This window comes from Eublepharis macularius, chromosome 8 (genome assembly GCF_028583425.1).
Source record: "Eublepharis macularius isolate TG4126 chromosome 8, MPM_Emac_v1.0, whole genome shotgun sequence".
In the NCBI taxonomy this organism is placed as follows: domain Eukaryota; kingdom Metazoa; phylum Chordata; class Lepidosauria; order Squamata; family Eublepharidae; genus Eublepharis; species Eublepharis macularius.
Window position 1 is genome coordinate 40,790,803 of NC_072797.1, and position 26,837 is coordinate 40,817,639.

General features: G+C 45.4%; 1 protein-coding gene across 2 annotated transcripts in view; it reads right to left on the reverse strand.

Moving 5' to 3' along the window:
- Positions 1–26,837, reverse strand: part of SV2C (synaptic vesicle glycoprotein 2C) — a 93,280-nt gene that overhangs the window by 26,297 nt on the left and 40,146 nt on the right. For both annotated transcript variants that reach the window (XM_054987007.1, XM_054987008.1), the window contains exon 4: positions 508–641. In XM_054987007.1, coding sequence (XP_054842982.1) covers positions 508–641 — 134 coding nt within the window. The remainder of the gene's footprint in view (positions 1–507; positions 642–26,837) is intronic.

Here is a 26,837-nt window from a genome sequence, read left to right on the forward strand (position 1 = left end):
AGGTGGCGATCCCTGCCAAACCTAGAGGTGTGGTCCCAGCCCAAGTGCTGGCAGCACCCTAGGTTTTGCTTGCCCAAAATAAATTCTTTATTTAAGATATAGAGGAAGGGGGGATTTTAGGGAAGGGTGACTAGCCTGTCACCCAGCTGTTATTAACTGTTTTAGGGGAAAGAGTTAGAGGGGTGCGGTTCCTTTATCGTTTATCTTTTAAAGATGAACAGAGATCCATGATCATAACATCTATTTGCAGACTCAGCCGCTTTCCCTGCCCTCTTGTTTCTCTCTTCTCAAGTTTCCATTTCCAAACTCGATTTCCATTTTCAAAAATGGTGCCAAAGCTCAATTCCACAGTCTTGCATATAATTGTGCAGTTAGCCCCATGGGGCCTTGAGGAAGTCACCAGCGTCACTGACTAACCTACTGCACAAAGCTAGTATGAGGATAAAACCAAAGAGCCTCAACTTTTTCAATCTTCAGAAACTGGTGAAATGAAAACAGAATTTTTACCTCAAGTAGGAATCTTGGACTTTCTGGCATGAAAGTGAGTGCCACTACAGCAGAAACACATGGAAGAGCACACATAACAACAAAGACTCGCCAGCTGTGAAACTGATAGGCAGACCCCATGCTGAAACTCCACCCTGGACGGAAAGCAAAACCAGAAAAAATTAAGGACATTATTTATTTATTTTATTTTTACTTTCTTTATTAAACTTATATACCACCTCTCTACCACATCCAGTGCTTGAGGCAATTTATAATTTACATACAAAATGCAAATATTAAAATCAATAATACATTATGAAAATGAAATACAGACACTAAAAACCAATAACATAGTAAAATATATTAAAACCCATAGCAGAATACAAACATTAAAACCCATACATCTAAAATAACATCTAAAAGAATAGAAAACAGGATACTATGCAAGAATTATTCTATGGCTTATGAGCATTAAGAAATAAAGCAACGTTCAGGTATAGCCCAAGAAATGTCCATTTTGAAAAGAAGATTAAGCATTTTCAGTTATTCTAGTGTATTTCAAAATCCTTTAGCCATAAATAATAAGACGTACTGAGAAGACAAGCAAAACTGAAAACTACAAAATCAAGTGCCTTATCCAAAAAATACCACAACACTAATTTAAATACAAACAACAAAACTAATATTAGTTTTGGTATTTGTATGTATACTAGATTTATTATAGTATTTGTACTAAGTTTATACTAATAAAGCCTTAAGCATTAAAGTTAGAAACAAACAAAAAACTCTAGAAAATTCTGATTTCCCCTGTTAGGTATAAGTTCAAACCATTGCCTATGTGGATGGGCAGACAACTACTAAAATCCAAACATCTGTGCTTGTCTTCAAAACATTTTTACTGATGTTTTTCAAAGCAGTGTTAGTGAACACATAAAAGCAGGTAAATCCAATAGGAACTAATTTAATCAGGAGAATAAATGAGAACACTGTAAAAGGCTTGAAGTTTTAACCTTTTACAAAAAATTAAATTTTGTAGTGAGTTCTGTTGAACTCATTTCCTTGTCTCACCTTCAATCTGTCCTTTTCTTGTCACCCATTTATCACTACTTAACTAAAACCACCATGTTTCATATTGCATATGGTATGTTCTTGTAAATATGATTGATATGATTTTTGGTCTACTCAAAAATCACTTGCTGTAAATGCAGATTGAAAGCAAGCCAGGAGTACTGCCTGTTCTTTGATGCCATCCTTTAAAACCATCAGACAGGCTACAGACTTATTTGTGTTTGAACTTAGTTCAACTTTAGAGGTGGGCACGAACCTAATTACGAAATCTATTTTGTGACAAATTGGCAGGTTTGTAGTTTGGTAAAACAGTGATTTATGGAGTCGCGTTTTTCACGAACTCCACGACTTTTTTTGCCAGTTTGTTCGATTTGTAATCGATTCGTGACACTAGACAGCTTAGTGTCGATCCATTGATTCCCCAGGCAACGGAGGCTAGACCTTTTGTTGCCCCCAATCTTAGGCCACAAACCTTGATGTCAACTGGAGAGCTCCCATTCTGCCCTATACAGCAAGGAGCAGGGGGATTAATCCCTTAGGCAACTGAGGAGATGGGCCTACAGTAGCCATGGGAACACCAATCTCATCCCTCCAAACCCTGTTAGGCAGGTCTGTTTGCCATCCAGAGAGTTCCTGTTCTGCTCTATGTGAGCATTTCTTATATAAGGCACAGCTCTCTGCTTTGTGCTTTCAGTTTCAGTAGATGGAGAGAGAGGAACTGTTGCTGGAATTTGGAGTGAGAGAGAGTGGATTTGGGAGCTTTTGGCTGGATTTGCTGCTTGAAAAAGGGACTGAAAAGCCTCTTTCTAATTTTCCTCACTTGTCCTTGCTGGGAAGGTCTTTGGGTGAGGGTGCCTTTTTTCCTCCACCCCACCTCATCCTAGTTTCAGGCCTTTGCCTGGCTCTGGGACCTAGCTTGACTGAGGCCTCCCCCTTTTTTTCTTTGCTTGTCTTTGTTTCTTAATTCTTTCTCTGCTCTTTTGAGGGCTCACACTCTTGTTGTTTCCTTTGGTTTTATTTTGTGCGCCTGTCCTGCCTGGGCAGGTGTCTATGTGGTGGTTTTGGGGCTTTCCCCCCAAGCCTAGTCTCCGGGTCACTGCCTGGCTCCAGGGCCCAGCTTAGTGGGTTCCTCGCCTGACGGCCTCACTCTTCTGTTTGCTCTCTCCCTTATTGTGCACGTCTTTGGTACATCTCACTCTTGTTGCTGTAAGTTGAAGATTCTCTAAGTCCTTCCTGTAAGTTTTTGGTGCTGCCTGCAATGCCTTCAAATGGAGCCATTGGTAGCTCCAATTATATCCAATGGGACTTTCCTGGGACCGCAAGATTTGGAGGTCTATAACTCAAAGATCCATACTGTGATCTTTGCAAAACTTGTGGTGTGGCTGGAGGAGAGCCTTCTGAAGACTCCCTGCGAGTATGGCATCTTTGAGTATGAAGGGGGCTGTTCTAGGGCCCTGGGATCTGACAAACTACAAACCGATTCATGGAACGAGCATGTTCGTGAAAATTCGTGGTTCATGGTTCGTCAAACAGGCTGAACCATGAACCTCAAAGTTCTTTTTATCTGGTTTGTGCCCACTTCTATTCGACTTATTTCAGTTGTGTTTAACATATTTTAATAAGCATTTTCTATGTAGAAACACATCCCTCAGAAAGTATGCTCCAACACCAGCCATTCTGAAAATTTGACTAATTTTGGTATCAGTTGCTTGATGAGACATACACAAAAAGATTGTGCACTCCTTATCCTAACATCAAATGTCATATTAGTGTAAAGTGGATGCTTGTTTCCACTCAAAGATATTGGCCTGTTAATTATTGACAGAATCACAGAACCATTCTGTGCAGATATTCACAGCTGATTGATTCCAGTGGGGTTAGACTGGAGTAACATCGGATAGGATTGCACTAAGTTTTCCAAAAACTCCAATTATATGATAAAGTCTTTTATGAATGTGCAAATCTCTTCCTTGTGCACTGAGTTTCTTAAATTTTTAATTTTTTAATTGTTCTAAAATTACCACTACCATAGCTTGAAGAGAAAACAGTGTTGCACTTACCTCTAACTGTTGTTTGTCGAGTGTCTTCTGTTCAGGCCCACATTGGGACTGCGCAGGCCAGCCTCGGAAAGAGATTCTAAAACTCAAGAGCTCTAGAGAGCGCTCCAGCTCACCAACGCACGTGTGCAGTCCTTCCGCTGATTTGCATTGAGTCAGAGCACCCTTGTATTTTCCCTCAGTTCTCCTGAGCCACCACAGAACAAAACAGAGTATTCTCACAGCAGGGCAGGAGAGAGGGAATGTGTGTCTGCACAGAAGACACTCAACAAACAACAGTTACAGATAAGTGCAACACTGTTTTTGTCATCATCCTTCTGTGCAGTTCCACATTGGGAGTATAACAAGCTACTCACCAATGGGGGTGGGGGTGAGAAGACATCACTTGAACAGAGACTGAAGTACAGAAGTTCCCACAGCTGCATCAGCTCTGGAGTTAAGAGTCAACAGAGTAATGTTGGATAAATGTGTTTGCAGATGACCACGTGGCAGCCTGACAGATGTCTTCAAGTGGAGTTCTTTGTGTGAAGGCAGCTGAAGATGACTAGACCCTGGTGGAGTGCGCTCTCACAGTTACGGGACAGGAGACGTTAGCTGTGCTGTAAGACCTGTCAGGGCTTGCCGCCGCTGCCACTGGGCGTGGCACTGGGCGGTCTGCTCCTGACATCATAGGGGGGACAGGGATGCTGCAAAACCCTGCTCTGTGGAAGGAGGGGCGGTATACCTCACCCAGACTCCCTCTCAGTCCACTCGCTGGCCTGCTCAACCTGGCCTGCTTGCCCCCTGTGTCCTTCTTCATCCCCTCCTTCCAGAACTCTCCTCCAAACCTCCACTCTTGCATTGCACCGCTCTCACTCCACATCATCGCTCCTTACTCACATCCACCACCCCAGGGCTCTTCCCAGCCAGCTTTTATAGGGCTTCCTTCTACTGTCCCACCCCTCTTCCAGCCTGGTCTTGTGCTGCACCAAGCAGTTGCAGCTGGGGTAGCTGATCTGGCCCCACTGGCCAGCACCAGCTGTGCCTTGTTCCCTGGCTGCCCAGCCTCCCTGCCTTGGCTGATTGCTGAAGGCCTGTCCAGCTGCAGTTCCCTGGCTAGCAGCCCGGCCTCCCTGGCTGAGCTGATGGTTGAAGGTGGGTCCAGCTGCGGCTCCTTGGCTGGTTGCCCAGGGCTTCATGCAGAGTGCCTCCACTAGCCCCACCTGGAGTGGCTTGGCTTTTGGCAACTCCTGGGCCAGGCTACTATTTTCTAGCTGGGGCGTGGCTTTGGGTTGTTGGGGCTGCTGCTGCTTCTCCTCCTCAGGTAAGGCCTTTGGGTGGGTGACTGCTGGGCCCCCAATCCCTCTGCCCTTGCCCCCTTCCGCCTTGCTTAGTCCCCTTTCCTTCCCTAGGGGAGTGGGACTCGCTGGCCTCTCTCTGTCTCCCCCTGCCTCCTGAGGCCCTGGGCCTTTGCCCCTTGCCCCTGGCACTGGCAGGTTCTGGCCCCATTTGCCCATGGGAGGGGTTGGCCTGCTGTCCCCCGGCTGCCCCCTCTGCCTGCCAGTCAGACCGGTTGACCTGCTGTCAGCTGGCCAACCAGTTGACCTGCTGTCTGCTGGCTGACCAGTTGGCCTGCTGTCTGCTGGCTGCCCCCTCTGTATGCCCGTCAGCCCGGTTGACCTGCTGTTCCCTCCTACCAAGTCTGGGGGCTGGGACCCAGACCCCGGACACACACCCCTGCTTGGCTTTGAGTTGTGGGGGTCCGGTTCAGCCTCGAACATGCGGGACATGAAGTCTGCGTCCACATGCTGTGCCCCCTGGTGGTACCTGATGGTAAATTGGAAGGGTAGGAGGGAGAGGTACCACCGCAGCACCCTGGGGTTGTGGGCCTTCATGCGGTGGAGCCACTGCAGGGGCACATGGTCCGTTAGCAGTACAAAGGGGTTGTTGGCCAGGTAGTACTGCAGGGCCCCCACTGCCCACTTGACCGCTAGGGCCTCCCGCTCCACTGTGGCATAGCGCTTCTCTGCGGGCTGTAGCTTCCGACTCAGGAAGAGAATGGGGACGTCTACTCCGTCACGCTCCTGAGTCAGCACAGCCCCGAGGCCAGTGTCTGAAGCGTCTGTGGCCAGCGTGAAGGGTCGGTCAAAGTCCGGGTTCCACAGGGCAGTGGCGTTAGAGAGGGCTGACCGCAGGTCTCTGAAAGCCACCTCTAGTTCTGGGGTCCACCGGACTTGGTTGGGCATCCCCTTCCTTAAGCAGTCCGTCAGAGGTGCCGCTCGGGAGGCAAAGTGGGGGATGAACCGCCCATAATACCCCAGCAGTCCCAAGAAACGCTGGACCTGCTTCTTGGTTTGGGGCTGTGGGGCATCGGCTATAGAGGCCACCTTGTCCGGCGGTGGACCCGTCCTCCCCCGACCACGAAGCCAAGGTACTGCACCTCCTGGAACCCCAGATGGCTTTTCTTTGGGTTGGCCCGCAGTCCGGCCTGTTGAAGGGCTCTCAAGACTGACTCCAGGTGCTGGAGGTGGGTGGGCCAGTCCGGGTTAAAGACAATGATGTCGTCAATGTAGGCCATTGTGTATGCCCGGCACTCGCCCAGCACCTGGTCCACTAGTCGCTGGAACGTGGCGGCTGCACCATGGAGACCGAAAGGCATTTTCTTAAATTGAAAAAGACCTCGGGGGTGGAGAAGGCTGTTTTTTCCCGATCCTCAGGTCGCACGGGCACCTGCCAGTACCCCTTGGTTAAATCAAGAGCTGACAGGTAGCGAGTGGACCCCAGGTGATCCACCAGCACATCTGCTCGGGGCATGGGATAGGCGTCGAACTTGGCCACCTTATTCAGCTCTCGGTAATCGACGCAGAAGCGGGTAGTCCCGTCCGGCTTGGGCACCAAAACTATTGGACTCCTCCAGGCACTCCGTGAGGGCTCAATCACCCCCAGCTGGAGCATCTCGTCCGTCTACTTTTCCACCGCCTCCCACCGCTTTCTAGGGATGGGTCGCCACGTAGCCCGGGCCACCTGCCCTGGCTCGGTTGGGATGGCATGCTGTATCAGGCTGGTGCTACCCGGTCTGCGGGAGAAGACGCCTGGTACCCGGGCCCATAGAGCCTGTAGCTGGGCCTGTTGAGTTGGGTTGAGCTGGGGGTCCACATTGGGCTCCTCGAATTCTGGGCCTTCTGTGGTCCACGGCAGCTCACTGGACGGGAGTTCCAGGGGGTCCTCCGCCAGCTGGCACTCCTCGCTGTCCCGCTCGTACCACCTCTTCAGCAGGTTCACGTGGAGCGTCTTCCTCTGGCGGAGACGAGGCCCACACTGGACCTCATAGGTGGTGGGTCCTAGTACCTTTGTCACCACATAGGGGCCTCGCCAGGGGTCCCCCTCCTCCCTGGGGAAAACTGTGCGGTGGACGAGGACCCTCTCCCCAGCTGGAAGGTTCTCTGTCGCGTACCCCGGTCGTACGCGGCCTTCTGGTGTGTCTGGGCGTGGGCCAGCCGTCGGCCTGCTTCTGCTTGGAACTGCTGCACCTGCTCGCGGAGTTGGCTCACGTACTCCTGGACTGGGGAAGCTGGGGGGCTGGCTTGGGGACCCCATTGCTCCACCAGGCGGGAGAGCATTCCTCATGGCTTTCGCCCATACAGCAGTTCAAATGGGCTAAAGCCAGTGGAGGCCTGGGGGGTCTCTCGGAGGGCAAACATCAGGGGGTCGATATACAGGTCCCACTGGTGAGGTTTGTCATGCGTCATCTTTTTCAGGGCCTCCTTAACAGTCTGATTCAGGCGCTCTGCCAATCCATCTGTTTGAGGGTGGTAGGCAGAGGTGAACACCTGCCGGATCCCCAAGTTCTGACAGAGCTGACGCATGGCCTTTGCTCGGAAGGGCCCTCCCCGGTCCGTCAAGATTTCGCTGGGCAGCCCCACCATTGCGAACAACTTGGACAACGCCCGGACCACCCCCGAGGTCTGCATAGTTTTCAAAGGAATGACCTCTGGGAAACGTGTGGCGTAGTCCACGATCACCAGGGCAAAACGGTAGCCCCGGGGTGTGCACGGCAGTGGGCCGATAAAGTCCATCGCTATCCGCTGGAAGGGCACCCCCATCACTGGCAGCGGGGAAAGAGGGACCTTTGGTGGGCATCTCGCTGCCACCCTCTGGCAGGTGGGGCATGAGTGGCAGTGTGCCTTCACATCCGCATTCACCGAGGGCCAGAAGAAACGCTCGAGGATCTTCCTCAGGGTCTTGTGGTGCCCCAGGTGCCCGGCCCAAGTGTGCTCATGGACTGTGCGGAGGACTTCCGCCCGATAGGCTGCTGGCACGAGTAGTTGGCGGACCTCTCCCTGGCCATTCGGGGCACGAGCTATGCGAACCCAAACCCCTCCTTGCTTCTCTATGCGAGGGAGCCGTTGGGACCTCCGTTCATCCCGCACCTGCTCCTCCTCAAGAGCGGCTGTCTCTCGCAAGCGCTGCAAGGACACATCTGCCCCTTGGGCATCACGGAATGGGCGGTCTGCCGGGGGTCCAGCTGGGTCTTCAGTCCGTGGTTCTGCCCCTGGTCTGGTGGAGGGACCCTCTCCCGGGTCGTCGGCCTCCTCCACTTGCAGAGCGGTGGCAACTTGTGGGTCTGTCAATTCCCCTGCTGCCTCCCGCCGAGGCCTGGCGATCCCTGGGGCGTCTCTTCCCAATTTCTTCGCTGCCTGCTGGAGGAGCCTGAAGAACCCCGGGGCATCTCTTCCCAGCAGCACTGGCACGGGTAGGTGAGCTACCCGGGCAACTTCCATTTGGTGGCAGACCCCTAGGTACTCTACCATGATTAGGGCCGTAGGGTACGGCTGGGTGCGGCCCATCACATCCGTCACCGGGATCCAGCAGTGCACTGGGGTGGCAGGTGGGAGGAGTTGGGGCCGAATTGCTGAGATTGCGCTCCCGGAGTCCAACAGGGCTTGTAGGATCAGCCGGCCTATCCTCACGGAGGCGCATAGACTCAGCACCTGCTTGCCGGGCGGTGGGTTACTTTCCCAAACGAGGGCGCAAACCCTTTGCGAGGGCTCTACGAGTGCGCCGTCTTGCATCTGCGGCTCCACTGCCTGTGCTAGTTCCGCCGGAGCGGCTTGGTAGGCTGTCTCCAACTTTCCCCATATCCCATCAAGGGGTTCCTCCAGCCACGGTCCGCGCTCTGCTGGGGCGGCGGCCTTGGGAGACTGCCCCTTGACTGGCGCCTGCGTCGGAACGTCTCTCCCCGTACGGGCCACCAACTTGTCAGGGCTTGCCGCCACTGCCGCTGGGCGTGGCACTGGGCGGTCTGCTCCTGACATCATAGGGGGGACAGGGATGCTGCAGGACCCTGCTCTGTGGAAGGAGGGGCGGTATACCTCACCCAGACTCCCTCTCAGTCCACTCGCTGGCCTGCTCAACCTGGCCTGCTTGCCCCCTGTGTCCTTCTTCATCCCCTCCTTCCAGAACTCTCCTCCAAACCTCCACTCTTGCATTGCACCGCTCTCACTCCACATCATCGCTCCTTACTCACATCCACCACCCCAGGGCTCTTCCCAGCCAGCTTTTATAGGGCTTCCTTCTACTGTCCCACCCCTCTTCCAGCCTGGTCTTGGGCTGCACCAAGCAGTTGCAGCTGGGGTAGCTGATCTGGCCCCACTGGCCAGCACCAGCTGTGCCTTGTTCCCTGGCTGCCCAGCCTCCCTGCCTTGGCTGATTGCTGAAGGCCTGTCCAGCTGCAGTTCCCTGGCTAGCAGCCCGGCCTCCCTGGCTGAGCTGATGGTTGAAGGTGGGTCCAGCTGCGGCTCCTTGGCTGGTTGCCCAGGGCTTCATGCAGAGTGCCTCCACTAGCCCCACCTGGAGTGGCTTGGCTTTTGGCAACTCCTGGGCCAGGCTACTATTTTCTAGCTGGGGCGTGGCTTTGGGTTGTTGAGGCTGCTGCTGCTTCTCCTCCTCAGGTAAGGCCTTTGGGTGGGTGACTGCTGGGCCCCCAATCCCTCTGCCCTTGCCCCCTTCCGCCTTGCTTAGTCCCCTTTCCTTCCCTAGGGGAGTGGGACTCGCTGGCCTCTCTCTGTCTCCCCCTGCCTCCTGAGGCCCTGGGCCTTTGCCTCTTGCCCCTGGCACTGGCAGGTTCTGGCCCCATTTGCCCATGGGAGGGGTTGGCCTGCTGTCCCCCGGCTGGCCCCTCTGCCTGCCAGTCAGACCGGTTGACCTGCTGTCAGCTGGCCAACCAGTTGACCTGCTGTCTGCTGGCTGACCAGTTGGCCTGCTGGCTGCTGGCTGCCCCCTCTGTATGCCCGTCAGCCCGGTTGACCTGCTGTTCCCTCCTACCAAGTCTGGGGGCTGGGACCCAGACCCCGGACAAGACCATCTGATTGCTGCAACTATCCACCTGGATACAGAACAGGAGGAATCCTAAGTGGAAAGGTATTGGTGGCCCCTTTTAAAAATTGCCTGGATGCTGTGTGGGAAAACACTGTTCTGCCATCTACAAGCTTGTGGATGGCTGAGATGGCTGCCAGATGAACCTTAATTGAGGCAGCCCAGTACGTAGTAATTCAAGTAGGTAATCAAACACCTTTGAAAGGGGACAGAAGGGGGAGAGTCCAAATGTAGTGGCCTATTTTTCAAATCTTTCCCATTTCAATCTATAAGAGGACCTAGTTGATGGTTTCCGGGCATTCAGGAGGATCTGAATTACTCCTCTAGAGAAGGGGGTATGTCGAAAACCAGATGCCAAGCTGTAAGTTTGAGAAACGTCACATCATGGTGAAGGATCTGACCTCTCTGTAACAGGTCTGATTCTATTGGTAAGTGTAGGAATCACCCTTTGGCCAAGTCCAGGAGGATGGGAAACCATTCCCATCTGGGCCAAAATGGGGCAATGAGGATATAGTGTGTTCTGAAAGCCCTGATTCTGCATGACACCGTGGATATCAAGGAGATAGGGACGTATGCATAGAAGAGTGCCTGATCCCATCCTGCTAGGGAGCAAAACATCTTGGCCTTCGTGTTAGTAGAATCTCCTAAGAGATCTATGTCCGGGAACCCCCACTGATTGAAGATAGGGCATATGTACTTGGCATTGAGTGACCACTCATGATGTGGTCAGAAAAGACAACTGAGGGAGTCTGCTGTGGTGTTTGTCATGCCGGCTATGTGAATTGCCTGAGGAAGTGCGTTGTTGTCTAAGGCCCACATCCAGATTTGCATTGCTTCAGCACAGAGGGTCAGTGATGCCGTTCCTCCCTGTTTGTTCAGGTAGTTCAGGTGTTGTTGGTGTGCACCTGAACCCTCCTGTTGCGTAAGAGGTCTGCCAGGGAAACAAGAGAGTAACGGTTTGCTCTTAGTCCTAAAACACTGATATGTAACCCAGTCTCAGAAGGGGACCATACACCCTGTGTAGAGAGTTCCCTGCAATGTGCTCTCCCCCCATAGAGAAGCATCAATCGTAACAGCAATTTAGGGGGTTGAATACCAAAGGGAATCCCCTTAAAGATATTCTCCTCCTGAGTCCATTTATTATTTATTTATTTTATTCGATTTATACCCCACCCTTCTCACAGATGGGCTCCCTTCTCTATCAGCTCAGAAACAGCTGAATGCCATTCCTGTGTAATTGGAATAGTAGAGCGTCCTGGAAAGGATAACGGAGGTAAGTCAATAAAAAATGCAGATGGTAGCCAAAAGTCACAATGGAAAGGACCCAGCTGTCATCAGTAATTGTGCTCTAACAAGTAACAAATGGGGATAATCTGTTAGAAAATGCCCCAGGTTGAGACAGCTGGGGAACAGATAGTCAGAAACCAGATTCAGAGCCCTGTGTCTGTTTGGGTGATTGTGGTTGGGGTTGCTTGTTTTTAGACTTAGAGGAATGCCATCCTTCCGAGCACTGGTATGGCATGTAGTTTGGTTGGCTCTGATATGGGTAGGAGTATCTGTTTGATCATTTTTGGTACTGTTGGTAGTGCTGACAGCTCTGGTAATGGTATCTGGATGACTGATGATGTTGTTGCTGGTGCTGGGGAGCTATCACACCCAAAGAACATGCCATCAGGTGGTTTTTCTTCATTTGGGTGAGTTGTGTTTTCTCAGAAAACAAGGATGACCCTTCGAAGGAAAAGTCCTCAATTTTGCTCCTCTTATCATAAGGTAAAGCTGTGGACCTCAGCCAAGCATAATGGTGAAGGACAATCGCTAAACCCATTGAGCATGCTGAACAGTCAGCAGTGTGCTTCCCGGCAGACATCTTCTGTTTGGCAAGTCCAAGGGCTTCCTCCAGTAGGACCTGAACTAGAGCCTTCTTGTCGTCAGGGATGTCCTGGATGTATCTTTTCCCATAAGAAAAGATTGTAAGACCACATAATGGCTTGAAAATTAGCAATGTGGAAGTTTAAGTCCACAGAAGAGTAGACTTTCCTTCTAATATTGTCCAACTTTCTACCCTCCTTGTCAACAGGTGATGAATGAGTGTCATATTTCTGTCTGGACTGCACTTCAGCCACTAGAGAATAACTGCCCTAATAATTTTCAGGTCTTACTTCTCAAAGGTGATCATTTTAGAAGTTTACTCTGTTACTCTGTGTTAACGTATACATCCCTCCTAGGGGCTTATCACCCCAGAAAGGCGAGTGTATCTGGGATCTTCTATCTGACATGATGGATAGGCTAACCTCCCAATACCCAAATGCACACTAGCAATGATGGTTGAGGATGCGCAAAGAGAAAAGCATAGTCTTGTTGCTTCAACTTGTAATGTTGCTTAATCTTCCTTGCGGTAGCAGAGGTAGATGATGGTTTTTCCCATATGGAGTGGGCAATTCCAGCAGGTCTTCCACTGCGGGGAAGGCTACAGATGATGGGGACTCTGAGTAGAGTGCCTGTAAGACCTTACTCTTTGGCTTAGTACTAGATGATGAGACATCTATGTCCAAGACCTTAGCCATCCTTAGCATCTGCTCTGAGAAGAGACGAAAATCTTCTGAGGGTGAGGAGGAGGAGGGGACACCCACCATCTCTTCCTGTCCTGCTTCAGGCAGCAGCTGGGTCTGCAAAGTGCTGCTGACAGGTAATGAGAACCAGCTGGCAAGGCTAGGAATGCACAAAGTCCGTAAATCAAGAGAGTAGTCAAAGACAGGCCAAAAAGCAAGCACAGGCAACACAGTAGCAGCCACGCTGAAAGGGCCCCTCCCTCATGCTCTTATACTCTGGGAGTGTTATGTAAGCTGGCACAGCTGCTTCTCCTCCTCTGAAGCCTCTCCTTCCTCTGAGAAGGCTGGCCTGTTCAGAGCTTGGAGACATGCTGATTGACAAGTCTGTAAGTATCTTCTGTGCCTGTTGCATCGACATTGCTCTTGTTGCTCTTGGGGGTCTGGAGATGTTGGAGCGGATAAGGAAGCTGGCTGCATCTGGGCTGATGGCTCTAGGTGGGGAAGGGGAGCTTCTGGCTGGGATTTGGCATCTGACAGTTCAGCTGTGGTTGGCTGGTGGCAGACAGGCTGCTCCTCCCCAAGAGAAGCAAGGCTGTCAGCAAGCCTTGGCTGTTCCAGCTGCTCCTCCTCTGAGGAATCATCAAGCCCTGGCTGTACTATGACACTCCCTGGGAGGGGTTTGAAGCGAGATCAGAAACCGCAATGAATCGTGACACAATGTCCACCTCATCTCCCAAATCCAAAATTGATGGGAGTTGCTGTTGTTGCTGTTAGAACTGATGAGATGTTGACATTGGTTCTGAGGGAGGCGGCTGTGGTGCCACAAATGTCTGTGTCGATGTGGAAGGTAAGAAAGGTACAGTCTGAAGCCAAGACAAAAATCCATGCCAGTTTGGAAGTCGACCCAGAACTGAAGCGGTAAACGGTCATGGCATGGGAACCAACGGAGTTGATGTCGGAATCAAGGGGGTCCAAGCATAGGATGGAGGCTGAACAGCTGTGGGCGTCAGAACTGAGGGGGTCCAGGTATGGGTCGGAGGTTGGTTGGTAGTAGACCCAAAGGGCGTCACTTGACCCGAGAGATTCGGAGCTGAGGGAATCACAGGTGCCGGAACTGAGGCGGGTTGTGTCCGTTCCGTATCAGGCAAAATAAAGATGTCAAAATCCCCAATGAGGCTATCACCCTCATCCTCATGATGGAGGCTTGGAGTTGGTGGTGGAGAGGGAGTATCTGGATCAATAGTTCCCTCCTCGAGTATCAGCGATGGAGTGGAAAGTACCAACCACTGTTTGCGATGGGAGGATGTAGAAGCCAGCCTTTTAGGGTGTTTAGACTTCACTTTAGCCTTTTTGGCCAGGGTTCAGATGAAGCTAGTTCAGAACAGCTTGGGTCCAGGAGTGTCTCTTGGCAAAACTAGTCTTATGGAACAGACAGTCAGTCAATTTCGATGAAGCCATTGGTTCCATCGACCTGATCGGAACCGGTGCTGTTTTGGTCTTTGAATTGCCCTGCCCAGATTTAGGGGCTGATGGCGAGTCTACCTGATGTGTGGGGTCTTGCTCAACAGAGGGTTTTGCTGTTGGCTTGTCCTTGAAAGCACCAAATTCCACATTGTCACTTTAAGTCTGGCTGCCCAGTCATTATGGGCCTTTGGCGTAAACTTCTGACAGATGCAGCAGGCAGACACACACATTATGGAACTCACCCAGACACAACAGACACAAGGAATGTTCATCAGAGTGAGTCATCTTTGTATTACACTTTGAACACTTCTTGAAGAGCACTGTTTGGGGCATAGTGTCCAAAAAGTGAAAAGATAGGAGAGAGAAGAAGAGAGATACTGGAAGAGCAAGAGTGAAGAAGAACCTCTCTCTAAGGTGGCGAGAGAACTGAGGGAAAATATGGGGGCGCTCTGACTCACAATACAAATTGGCGGGAAGGTCCGCGCATGCACATTGGTGAGCCACAGCACCCTCTAGATCTCTAGAATCTCTTTCCGAGGCTGGCCTGCGCCTGCACAGTCCCAATGTGGGACTGCACAGGATGATGACGAACAAGTTGCTTGTATTCTGCATCACAAATTCAGTCTGTAAGTGACTGCAAGTGAACAAGTCTGTGTGTTCTTGAAATGTATGGTTGATAGTTCTGCCAGCAAATTCCTATGACAGTTTTAAAATAGTAATGACTACATTTAAAGTACTTATCTTTGTAAGACAGTGTGGTGACAGTCAGTAAAACTGATGACATGAATACAATACCTATTTTAGGCCCACTATTACCAGATTCACAGAATCCGCAGTTAGTGTGTCCTGTCAAAGGAATTATTCACACTAATTTATCTAAATTAGGATTACATTAAATAATTTCCACTGCTCATTTACAATCATATTTTGTCATGCCAGATAATGTCCAGTTGATTCTAACAGCAGGAGATGTTTCATTGGGAATACCACCAAATTCGCACCCTTATGTACTTTGGCCTGTAACATTGAGAAACACTCACACTGTGATGCAACATGGTAATTGTCATAAATAGCAAATGTCTGTGATAAAAACTTGTTTTATTTTATATTTTTTAACCAATTGCTATTATAACTTCGGTCAAGTTATTTTAAAACCTCATATTGTAGCTAGGCACTCAAATTTCTTCACTTCTTCACCACTAATTTACTGTTTAAATTGGAAAATTTCCTTTAATGTCCATTACTCTTTTTTGGAAATTACAGCAGTATTTTCTAGTCCTTAATAAAGGATGAAGTTTTTCAACAGGATTCATACTTATTCTTTCTACCTCCTTTTTTCCCTACACAGAGAATTTACATTTCAAAGATTCATGACAGAATCCACTCTCTGCCTTAACCCCCACCCCCTATAATTTCCTGCCATAAAGATTCTCAGTTTAATTTCCACACATATCTGAAGAAGAGTGCCATGACTTATAAGAGAATCCTTATAGGGAAGTTAGTTCACTGTACATCACACTATGTAATTTCTTTCACTAGCTAAATAAACATAAATATGGCTTTCAGTAGAAGATGAAAATAAGATAGATACGGTATGCTTGACATCATTTATTTTTCACTTATTTACTTATTATTTTATCTATAGCCCACTTTTCTCACTTAAGACTCAAGGCAGTCTACACAATGTAAAATAATGCAATCCGATAACATGAGATACCTAATAAGCAATGCACCAGGACTAGGATTATAAATTAGAGACAGTGCAAAAAAGCATCAGGCAGATCCATCAAACAATGTAGAAAATAGAATTAACAAAAGTAGACAACAACAGCAGGATAATAATACCATAAACAGCTATACGTACCACAAACAATTGCACCGACTATGGTCATGCTCCCTTTATAAAAGCGCCATCCTGAATACTAAATAAAAATACTTATAAAAATGCTTTCCTGGGCAATTCTGTTTTACATGGTTTGTGGAATTACCAAAGTATGATAGCCTTTGCAGAAGGCAGACCCTTCTACAAAACGGGAGCCACCACACAGAAAGCACCACTATCAATCTTAACCATTTGTAGGACAATACCTTCAGAAGGTTAAAAAGGTAGCGCCAGTATGGATAATTTTCCTGCTCTGTGTTCAAGGTGGGAAAGCCACATGGATGAAGTCTTCTTAGAAATGTTTTGAGAACACAGAGAAATTTGCATGTTTTCTGCTTTCTATCTTTTTTTAAATGCCAATTTTTTAATAAGAAATATATTATTAAAAAAAATAAAACCTCACCTCCACTGTCTGCTTATCTTACCATTGTTTTGCTATGCCTGCCTACCACATTGTTTCCTTATTAATAGTAGGTTTCTTTTTCTCTTTATGGAATTTTATAATATGGAATTTGCTGCGGCTGCAGAGGAAGAAAGCCCAGACTCATCTTGTTAAAAAAATATTGTATAGTTTGGCTCAAAGACTAACTATAGTACTGCACCATCTGCTGTTCGAGTACACCTATTCAAAATTCTGCTGCTCACTGCAGTGTTCTCTAATGAACACACAAAACAATTATTCCCATGTATCATCACAATTCCCATGGACTACAAAGGGAAGAAACAAAAAGAGTTTTGCCAGGTCTACCATCTGCCCTGGTCCACTACTTGCACCTCTGTTACGACCACTCCTACTACTAGAGGGACCACTAGGCCTCAGTGAGAAGAAAAAAGGGGGTGTAACACCAGGATCCTCCTCCTCTCCACTGACTTCTGTTCTCCAGTGCTCTGAGCCTGCTTGTGGGTTCTCAGTAGGATGCCACACCCTCTTGGCCATTTCTGCCGCATCCAAGTAACCTGGAAGTTATGGGGACTGGAAAAAAGCTCAAATTAGCCTGGACAGGTTCCTCCCTCCTGCACCCATCTACGGGTGTTATGCTACATGCCTTTCCCTATCACCTGTCTGGAGGACTGCTGTTACTTCATAGGAAAGCCTGTCCGCCATGCGCAGTCCGAGCCCTGCCACATGCCTGCTAGGTTCTTCCCTCAGGAGCCAACCCTGCAACGTGCCTGCTGCTCCATCCCCCATGGGCCTGTCCTGGTTGTGCTGTGGCCGGGGGGAGGCACATCAGGTCAACCTCACTTCTGACCAAATAAGGATAGGCCAATGTCATCCCGATGGAGCAGCACAAGAGGGGTAATCCTAGCTGTCTGCCAACATTGTGAAGAATAAAGGACGGGCTTGTATTGCTGCCACCAAACCCTGCCTTCCAGCCCAACATCACTTCCTCATGACTACTTATTATTCCATAAAGGATACTACTAAAAGAATACTAAAACCCAATGAAAATTCATGTACCACGAGCCAATATGATATATGTAAAGGCAGCATGGCTAGCAACATACAGATGGGGGAGAGATGCACAGTACAAGATGTAGTGCAGGTGAAACTTAAGTAAAGAGATGTCTTGCTTATACTTGCCAACAATCTGGAATACACTTGCTCTTCAAAGCAATGTTTTCTCTGTAAATCAACTGTCTTGTATCCATTGAATTATATGGATATATATAATATATAACTGCAGGCGAGAAAGGATATATTTTGACTTCCTTCATAACTTCACAATCCTACACAAGTATGTAAAAATTCAACCCTTCTGCATCTCCAGACCCCGACATCTCCTGTTCCCAAGGGTGTGGCTAAAAGGGTCCCTACAGATTTCATTGCTGTTGGCAGTTATTTCATTCTCTTAACAGCAATTTCATTATACCAACTTTGCTTTTATTTCATTCAGATTCTCGTTTTTCAATGACATGGTTAAAAAAAACAGAACTGTTGAGGAATAATGTCAATGGCAATTTTTTAGTCTTGACTGCTCTGGTACATTTCTCAACAGATTAACAAATAAAGCATGTGAGAGTTTTTGGTTTGTTGGTTTGTTTTAATTTCAAAGGGTTTTTTCATTATTTTTAATATATAGAAACACATATTTCAATAGGATTATGACTGAAAATCCATTTAATACTAATTCAAATAATGTATTTCAAGCAGTTTATCCAGCGGTAAACTCTGATGCCAAATATAGGTGTGTTTTTGGTTTCAGTCCAATTTGCATCTGCCGTTTCTTCTCTATGACACAACAAAAAGATATATGCACTCTTTGTCTGATTCATTCAGAAAGCAGTGCAGCTCCACAGAGTTAAACTTCACCTTTGCTCCCTGCAAATGCAGAATCCCAAAGCCATTAATCTTGAAACCAGCAGCAAATTTCAAGGGGCAATGGGTTGTTGAAACAATAGGCCCAAATGCATCTTGGGAGCAAGTTTTTTGGACTGTGGTATAAAATAAAATCTACAGTAGCTGCATTTTTCAACTTCTGCAGTAGCTTCACATTGAGTATCACCTTCTTACTCCACTGATTACAAGAAATGACCAAATGAATCACCCAACCTGCAATGACAGATTATAGAATGGTATTAACGTAGGACAGATTAATGGCAAACTGTAAAAAGATTTCAATTTATACACAGCCACTTATTTAAATATCAGATTTTAGCTATGGGAAGCTGCTTTTTCCAGACATTTTTTATTCTGAGCGGAGGTATTAAAATAGAATAATAGAAATGTTTTCAGAATAGACCAGCTCCAAATTAGAGTTCTGCATCTAAGAAATAGTTATGCACAACTGAAAGTACTGATATTACCTTCATTGCTCTCCCAATACCTGAGAAAGGTATTAACTTTGTAGTCTTGGGGAACAGGGAGTACAGTTCTGGAATATTCTCTTTCTCATACTCTGTGCCATTTAATTTCTTTACTGTTTGATTTCTTTCCTTTGCCCAGCCCATCACACTCAATGGGAATCCCCTATCTTGCTCTGATTGTAGACCTCTGCTACCAATGGTTACTCTGCTCCAGAACATGATTAGTTCATAGTAGAGGAAATCCCTTTTAGAGCAAATGCTTATTACAGACTGCTATAAGACTAAAAGCTTGCTGTGTATCACAGAGCTGTTTGTTTAAATAATTCTCTGTTCATGCAGCCTTAGCACAGAATAAGATTTTAGACAGCTGATTTTAAATATTTTGGCTGTGGATCATTTAGATTCTCTTATAATATTCTTATTACAGCTAAAAATGGTAAGCAGTATTTGCAAACAGACTAACAAAGTTGCTTAGAGGATTTAGATATATAAATACAATGCATTGTTGTTTATAGTCTGGGATGTTAACTAACTATATTGCCATAGGGTGGCACTATTACAGCATTCAAATTTAAACTATCGATACAGAGTATGATTTTTCGTCAAGTTAATTGTGGAATAACCTGTTGATTTATTCTTGTCTAATTCTGGCCACTGGGTTTCCTAAATATGATTCCACCCGCTTTTTATTACATGAGGGTAATATTCTGCAATGGACAAATATCTGAGATACACGAGATACATTCAGGAAACTAAATCAAACACACACATGTCAGGGCTGTGTCTGGTGGCCCCACCCACTTCCATATGTTAATCAAAGGCTAAGCAAATGATCATGAAAGCCATGTGGGACAGGGGCTGTATTAGGGGGCATTGAGTAAACAAGTGAAAAAGCTAGTTGGACCTAACCTATAATTAAAATACAGTATTATAAAAGTTCTTTACTTAGGATGAATCATATCCTAAACAAGCTGCTTTTACAGTAATGGAGCAGTTAGTATCTATAAAGCTCTAATAGTAGCGGAAATACAAATGAAAACTGGTAGTGCGATCTTTTAAAGGACACCTGTCTTCGGAATAAAACCACTGGCCTCTCACCTAGTTCAGTCTGTGAAGTTTTCTGCTCAATTAAGTCCAGAACTAAAAGAGTTGGAAGTTTAGGTTGTTTCAGGTAAGAAACTGTTTGCTTTAAGAAAATACATATACCTGTGTGAACTCTGCTATAAAACCCTTATGACATTCAGGAAGGGAGGCAGTTTCTCAGCACATCAAGTGCTGAGAAACTGAAGGAAGCTTGCCCCATATGTCTAGTTTTTCAGCAGGGGGGCGATGTGGCTTGGTTTTAATATCTTCAGCTTGGAGTGCTAAATAGCAGTGGTGCAAGATACTGTGGGTTTGGGGAAACAAAGATTTGGCAGGAGCTGGAGAGCCAGCCTCACAAAACAAGGACTCGTCCCACAGAGACTACCCGCCCCCGATGGAAGTTAAACCAGTGCATTTATTTGGAAGAGTGAGCCAGAATGAAGGAATAGGAGAAAGCATCGTTTACTAAGTTTCTTGCCACTTATTTATTTAATTATCAACACAGAGAGAGCAACCCGGTACAAACCCACAACAGCAAATAAAAATACCCATGTAAACTTACTAACACACGTTTTAGTACCTTATCAATGCAATAATTAAATGGATATTTATATGTTTATTACATAAACAATAACAGCTAGCAAAATTATATGATTCTCAGAACACACTTGGAGTAACCATTCATATAGGTGCTATATTTAAAGGATCCTATATTCAAGTATTCATAAAGTGCTACTGCTAAAGTGCTATTTAATATATTCCATATTGCATATACATATTAAAGTGCAAGTGCATAAATTAGCATCAATAAAGGAAGCACACAACAGTATACATAAAGTCCAACACACAAGGGTCAAAAGCACACAGTGTGAGAGAGTTCAAATGCATTCTCAAGCGACTGTGAAAAGTCCTAAATTGAAGAATAATCTTAGTTCTGATTCTTTCTGGTTCTGTTCTGATGAGTTGTCTAGATCATTATTAATCCTGTTTCAGTTCATATCTTTATCAAAGAATACACAGACTAAGTTCCATTTATATCAATTTCTTACAGCAAAATCAAATGTGTCATTTACAGTGGTACCTATACCCTATCTTGATATCTAGTTTTCTATGCAGGGAAGGTTTTTTGAAGGAATGAACACTGAATCACTTGTCAGCCACCTGTAGAAGTATACACCAGAAACAGGATTATGGCCTCATCTGCAATTTGTGAGACCATCTGGCTCTCCTGTTGTTGCTGTCAGTTTCATACATTAACATTACATTAAGCAGAGACAATTTAATAAAATAAGCCACTAATATATTTGAACTGATGCCCTCATGTGGGATTATTTATATAACTTACTGAATTTCCATCTCAGCATGGATTTGCTGGCATTTAAAAGTAATTATGACTTTTGAAAATGTCCCTCCTGAAATCTAATTGGATATCGCAGCTATTGTTAAAAATTAGTACTAGAGCTATAATTAATGTAATGACATAATTTAAGTCATACAGACTTAAATCTGGTATCCATCTAGCAATCTAAATTCAGACGATAAGAGACTGCTTCAAGAAAATTCTGAGATAAATTCCATGGAAATCAGGCAGCTTCCAATGTAATAGACAGAAGGAAATGTGTTTTTTTTTCACAGCTAAGTTTCTGACTCCGAAGGTGAAGCTTCCTACATTACATATTTGGCTTCTCCACAACAGTGCACGAATAGTCACTTAGAAGATATCTGGAATCTGGATCCATGCTTCCCTCATGGAAGTCCATCAACCTATCTAGACCTATACTGCACGTGCTTACAAATCCCTTCTCTTAAGTCAGACAATGGTGTACTGAACTATGAATAAATTCTTGAGTTTACTAAACAGATACACATATGATGAACTTGAGTGCAGCAAAAGAAATCCTTGGTTTAACATGTAACAGAGGTATATCACATTACCGATAATATTGGCTTTGATATCATTGATATTCTTTTTTAGCACCTTTAACATTAAAAGTGCTGAGCAAACAATTTTTCCAAGCATTTCACATCTGCAAATATCTTTTGCAATTTTAAGGTTTAGAAAATGCACCTCCAGTAGCAAGCTTACATAAGGAATTAGTAGAGTTCAGCGTTCCCTGAGTTCCCCTTCCCAAAGCAGCTGGTATTTTGACCCAAAAATCTTCCCACGGGGTAGTGGGGGGAGATCAGGAGAGCCTTTCAAACTAAATATGCCACAGGCTGTTTTTGGGAGCTTTGATACACAGCCTCTCATCTCTTTTGGAATATGCTGTCTAATCTATTGCTCTCTCCCCGTTCTGCAGAAGGTATCCCTTCATCATAGGAAACAGAGAATATCTATATCTATATTATACTATATCTTTAACAATAAAATGAATAGATAACTAGGCAGCCAAAATGTATATATTAAAATAAATAATTCAAAATCAGTTTACTTTTCTGTAGTTTTTGGTGCAAAAATCTCTATTTTTGCATTGAGAAAATGTAATACATATGAGATATCAGAGAAAACTGCAAGATCTTCTGGAGAACATGGCTACCATCTGTCCCGTGTTGGCAGGCGGGAAAGGTGGCAATGGTTGGCTAATCAGGAGGCTGTTAATGACTAGAAAACACAAGGTCTGGTTCCATTGATAGCAGGAGGGAACATTCACAATAAAAGACTGGGGAATTGAGAGACACAATGCACTGAGATTGCCCTGATTTTACATCTATATGGACCATCTCTTGCCAAAGCAATTCTTTCACGTACAGCTTTCCAAGGTAAACTAACAAAACTATTGTACAAGTTTGAAAGAATTAGGGCCTCTACATCACCTCTGTGAGCTTGGCTGTCTATAGCCACCCTTTTTTAATTTTCTTTTTATTCTTGCACAGTGTAAATTGCAATGGGAGGAAAAACAGCCTGCCCACCAAACAAAAAAGGCCTGTGATATCCAGTTATTTATTTACCCAAATCTCACTGTTTTGATTCTGATTAATATATCTGATATTGAGCCTTATATTGCATCAGCAGTACACTATTTCTGCTTTATTATACCTTGCAGACAATAGGAAAACCCATCAGCAGAGACTAGTACACACAGACTGCAGTCCCAACCAGCATTACACATTCAGTAGCTTATGGACTATTTAAAACTGCAGTGTTATTTGTAGGTTTTGCACGATGTTCTCTTAATGATGCTCTGGTCAGAATTTCCTGAATCTTCAACAGTATTCCTATTTGGCCTTTTATGACAAAGGTTCTTTCTCCGGTGGTCCTAGGAGTGGGGCAGTCCTTACTCTTGGGATATAGCTCCTCCTCTCTGAAGGCAGGATCAGTCAGCTGATTTTGATCCTGGAGGGGAGGGGCTTGTCCCAGAAATCGCCAGTCTAGGAAGGGACATTCCCTGATACATCACCATCATATCAATAGATTCCAAAGGGGGACCTCATTGTTGAATTCTCCAAGGACTTGCTGGTTTCCCAAGGGAATCTTAATTTGGTGCTGAAAGCATTGTCCATTATCCAAAGACCCCTTTGAGCATATGGTCTCATGTCTTTTAAAGCATTTGACCTTTAAGACCATCTTTCTGATGGGAATCACATCAGCTAGACAAGTGTCAGAGCTGTAGGTACTATCAGTAGATAGGGAGCTCTGCTCCTACCTTCAAGATGATCGATAAGTTACAAACTCAACCAGCCTCCATTTTGAAGGTGAACTCTACCTTTTCAAAGGGACAGTAGAGATAGTACTACCCTAATCCAAAGCAGAAGAAGGAAAGGGAATCTCACTGCCTTGATATACGTAGAGCCATGAGCTTCTATTTAGGCAGGACTAAACAGTTTTCACAAGTCTGAGACACTAGTTATGTTTCTCAGGAGGTCCTCCTTGGGACAGAGAGTGAAGTGGGTAGAGCAGAGGGTATATAATTCCTCACCCACCTGAGTTTCTTGGGGGCAGAGTCTAGGATTGGATGGAGAATTAGTAAAGTAGTCTTTCTCCCACAGGTGCCAGGGAAGGGACTTTACTATTTAAATTTTAAAAGTTGAGGGAAGTTGTTTTCTCTCATGGTATCGTGATGGAGAGTCAAGGCTTTGGAACAGACTGGCGATTCCTGGGACAAACCCATCCCCTCTGGGCTCAGAATCAGCTGACTGACCCTGCCTTTGGAGAGGAGGCACTATATCCCAAGACTGCCCTACTCCTGGACCACCAAGAAAGGAAGCTTCACAGTAAGTGAAAACAAATCTTCCATTCTGGTCTCTGGTCATCTTATGCTTCCCTTCTATAAATCTAATAGTTGACTAGGGGTAAAAGCTATTGCTATATTCCAGGAAAGCAAGGCAAGAACACAATTTTTAGACTTCCTTTTAAAATGTCACATATTACAATTCTTTTTCTTTTTATTATATGGTATTATAATACTATTGGCTGCCAGAATTCTCCATAGAGTGAAAAAGATAGAATTATACTCATTATGCCCGTTAACATTGCAGGATCCTATTGTGCATTATATTATGGCCAAAATCCTTCAGTAACTTAAGCCAATGAAATCTGAAACGCATGTGAATAAGAGCTACTATATTATTTTCCCTATTAGGCACAGCTAGATAATGAGACATGGAAAAAAGTAAGATAACTTTCTCAGGGCCAGTGTCTGCTTATGATTGTAAGGGTGTTTTCCTTTTATAATTTTGATTATTAAATTGAGGAAAGGAAGAGACTCTTAAAATAAGAAAGGTACCAAGGGGGGAGTGGTATGTAAAAATGAAGCTGAAAATAACAGAAGGGGGAAACGAAAAAGAATAAAATGTAGGGAAACCAAAAAGTCAGAATGGTATGATCATGAGTAGTTTTTAGGGAATGATCTTAAGCAGGTCTGTTCAGAAGTTAGTTTCATGTTATTTGAAGAGTTTACTCCCTGGAAAGCGTCTGTGGGATTTCAGCCTTAGTTTTTGAATACTGTGAATAATAAACATGTAAATTATGGCAACTTTTTTTCTCATTTGGTACAGATCAAAGTAAATATTAGACTTTGTTCCAAAGCTGTACATGACTTTCTTACAAATAGCGTGGGCATACTTTATAGCCAATGGTTTAGTTTTGACACAGATGTGTTTCCCCACTGGCTTCTCAATGAAATACACGAGAAAAGCAACAAGTATGCTGTAAATTTCAACAAACTATACCAACACAAGTAGACATTGTAAGACAAGCACATTGTCCAATCTAACTATTAATCTAATTATTTCTAGCTATAATGATCTAATTATTTCTAGCTAAAATAACTGAACTGATCTAACTATTTCTAGTTATAATAACTGAACTACCAGAAACAATAAAACATATGAATGAGCATACCTACATCTTTACCACATCTTCAATATGTATATGAAGCAGTCTCTTCCATGCTTTTTTAATAGTCTGCGCACAGTCCAAAAAGCTATAAAGTAATTTTTGTTCGATTGCGTTTAATATATTTTCAGTTGTACATTCTTTTATAGCTAGCAAAATAACTTCCCATTTAGACTGTGGTATTAATATTATTTGTGATTAATTTTCCCACTCTGTTCAGCATCTGTCTATTGAACTTATATGACAACATTAATTCCTTGTATATCTGTACTGCAGGTCTGAGAAGAATATGAATGCGCTCAAGGAGCCTAATTAAGGGAGAAGGCTCAGATGCCCCGAGGCATCAGACCTAAATTTGGAGTTAAGGAGATGCTTAAGTTGGTTATATTATCAACATGTGTAACCTTTACAGCTACAGCAGAAGTTTAACCATCACAATATACAGAAAATTTCCGCATGATTTTGCCTTACAATTAAACATTTTCAGATTCCAAAATATCTCCAGTCTGTCAAACAGAACACAAACACCACTGGAACTGAAATTCATCAGTGAAGTCTGAAAAATTGTTGCCTCATTAACCTCCGCCCGCCCCCCGCCCCCCAAATATAGAACTTAACAGATAAGAGAAAATATCTAGCACTGAAAAACAACTCAAAAGAAAGAAGAAGAAAGACTAAAAATGTCTTAGATGATGTGGAGTCACTTTTTACTCTCAATGCAGAGACCAGCATGGCACTTTCACCTGGCAACAGCCCTTTTGATTTACACCAAAATCACCAATCAATGTAGAAATCAGTGAAAACATATTTTAAAACAGATCATTTTTACACTGGCATGAAAGTATTTAAAATTGCCATGATGAATTTCACATGTACATACCAACAGCAGGAGAGCGGCTGAAAAGCAATTTAAAATTGCAATCCTGGTCTGCAGCAGAGGAATTCCAGCCAGTGCTGCCGAGTCCTGCCCAGGAGATTAAGGCACAAATGGAATGTTCATGCTAATGCAGAGGACTGAGGTGATTTGATTTACCACCTTCCCAGCTGCGGGCATAAGCTGTGATAAGAAAGGGTCTCGTTGTGTCACCCCACCTGCATATTCCAATACCCTCCTTCTGTGATGAAATCCCCACCCTAAGACTGAGGATCAATCAATCAGCACTGATAAATTTAATTTGTCTCTGGGAACATGCATTTTCACATCTAAATTCATCAACCCAGCTCTGGGGAGATTCATTAGCAAACTGCCCTTTTTGTGAGGCACCAGGAGAGACGGCATGTCCTTTCAAACACCCCAGCAGCAAGTAATCAAGGTAATCAAACCTTTGTAATTCCCAGGAACTGACCTTTAGTGTCTTTGTTCCAACGGTTGAGGGGGCTCCCCAGCCTCAGGACACATTTTGCCCTGTAAGAACCAGATCTCTTGCCTCATTCAAACTGCGCATGCTTACTGGATCCAAGCACTGCTCCCTTGGGGCCACTTCCCTCTCTGGCCAAGAACACTAGATGTTTGAAGCTCTCCTCCTCCGTGGACTGCTCTACTCTCTGAGATCGGTAAATATGCTTCCCCCCTCCCTCACTCTATTCCAATTTCTGGCTAGCTTCCTAGGACTGTGTGTGTGTACCAACCATTTTTAATTGCCTCTTGTGTGTATGTTGTTTTTTCCTCTTTAAATAAAAATACTCTTTGGCCTTAAAAGCACCAAGTCTTGTCTGCTATCTTGGGGAAAGGACCCCGTAAATACAGGTGGAGT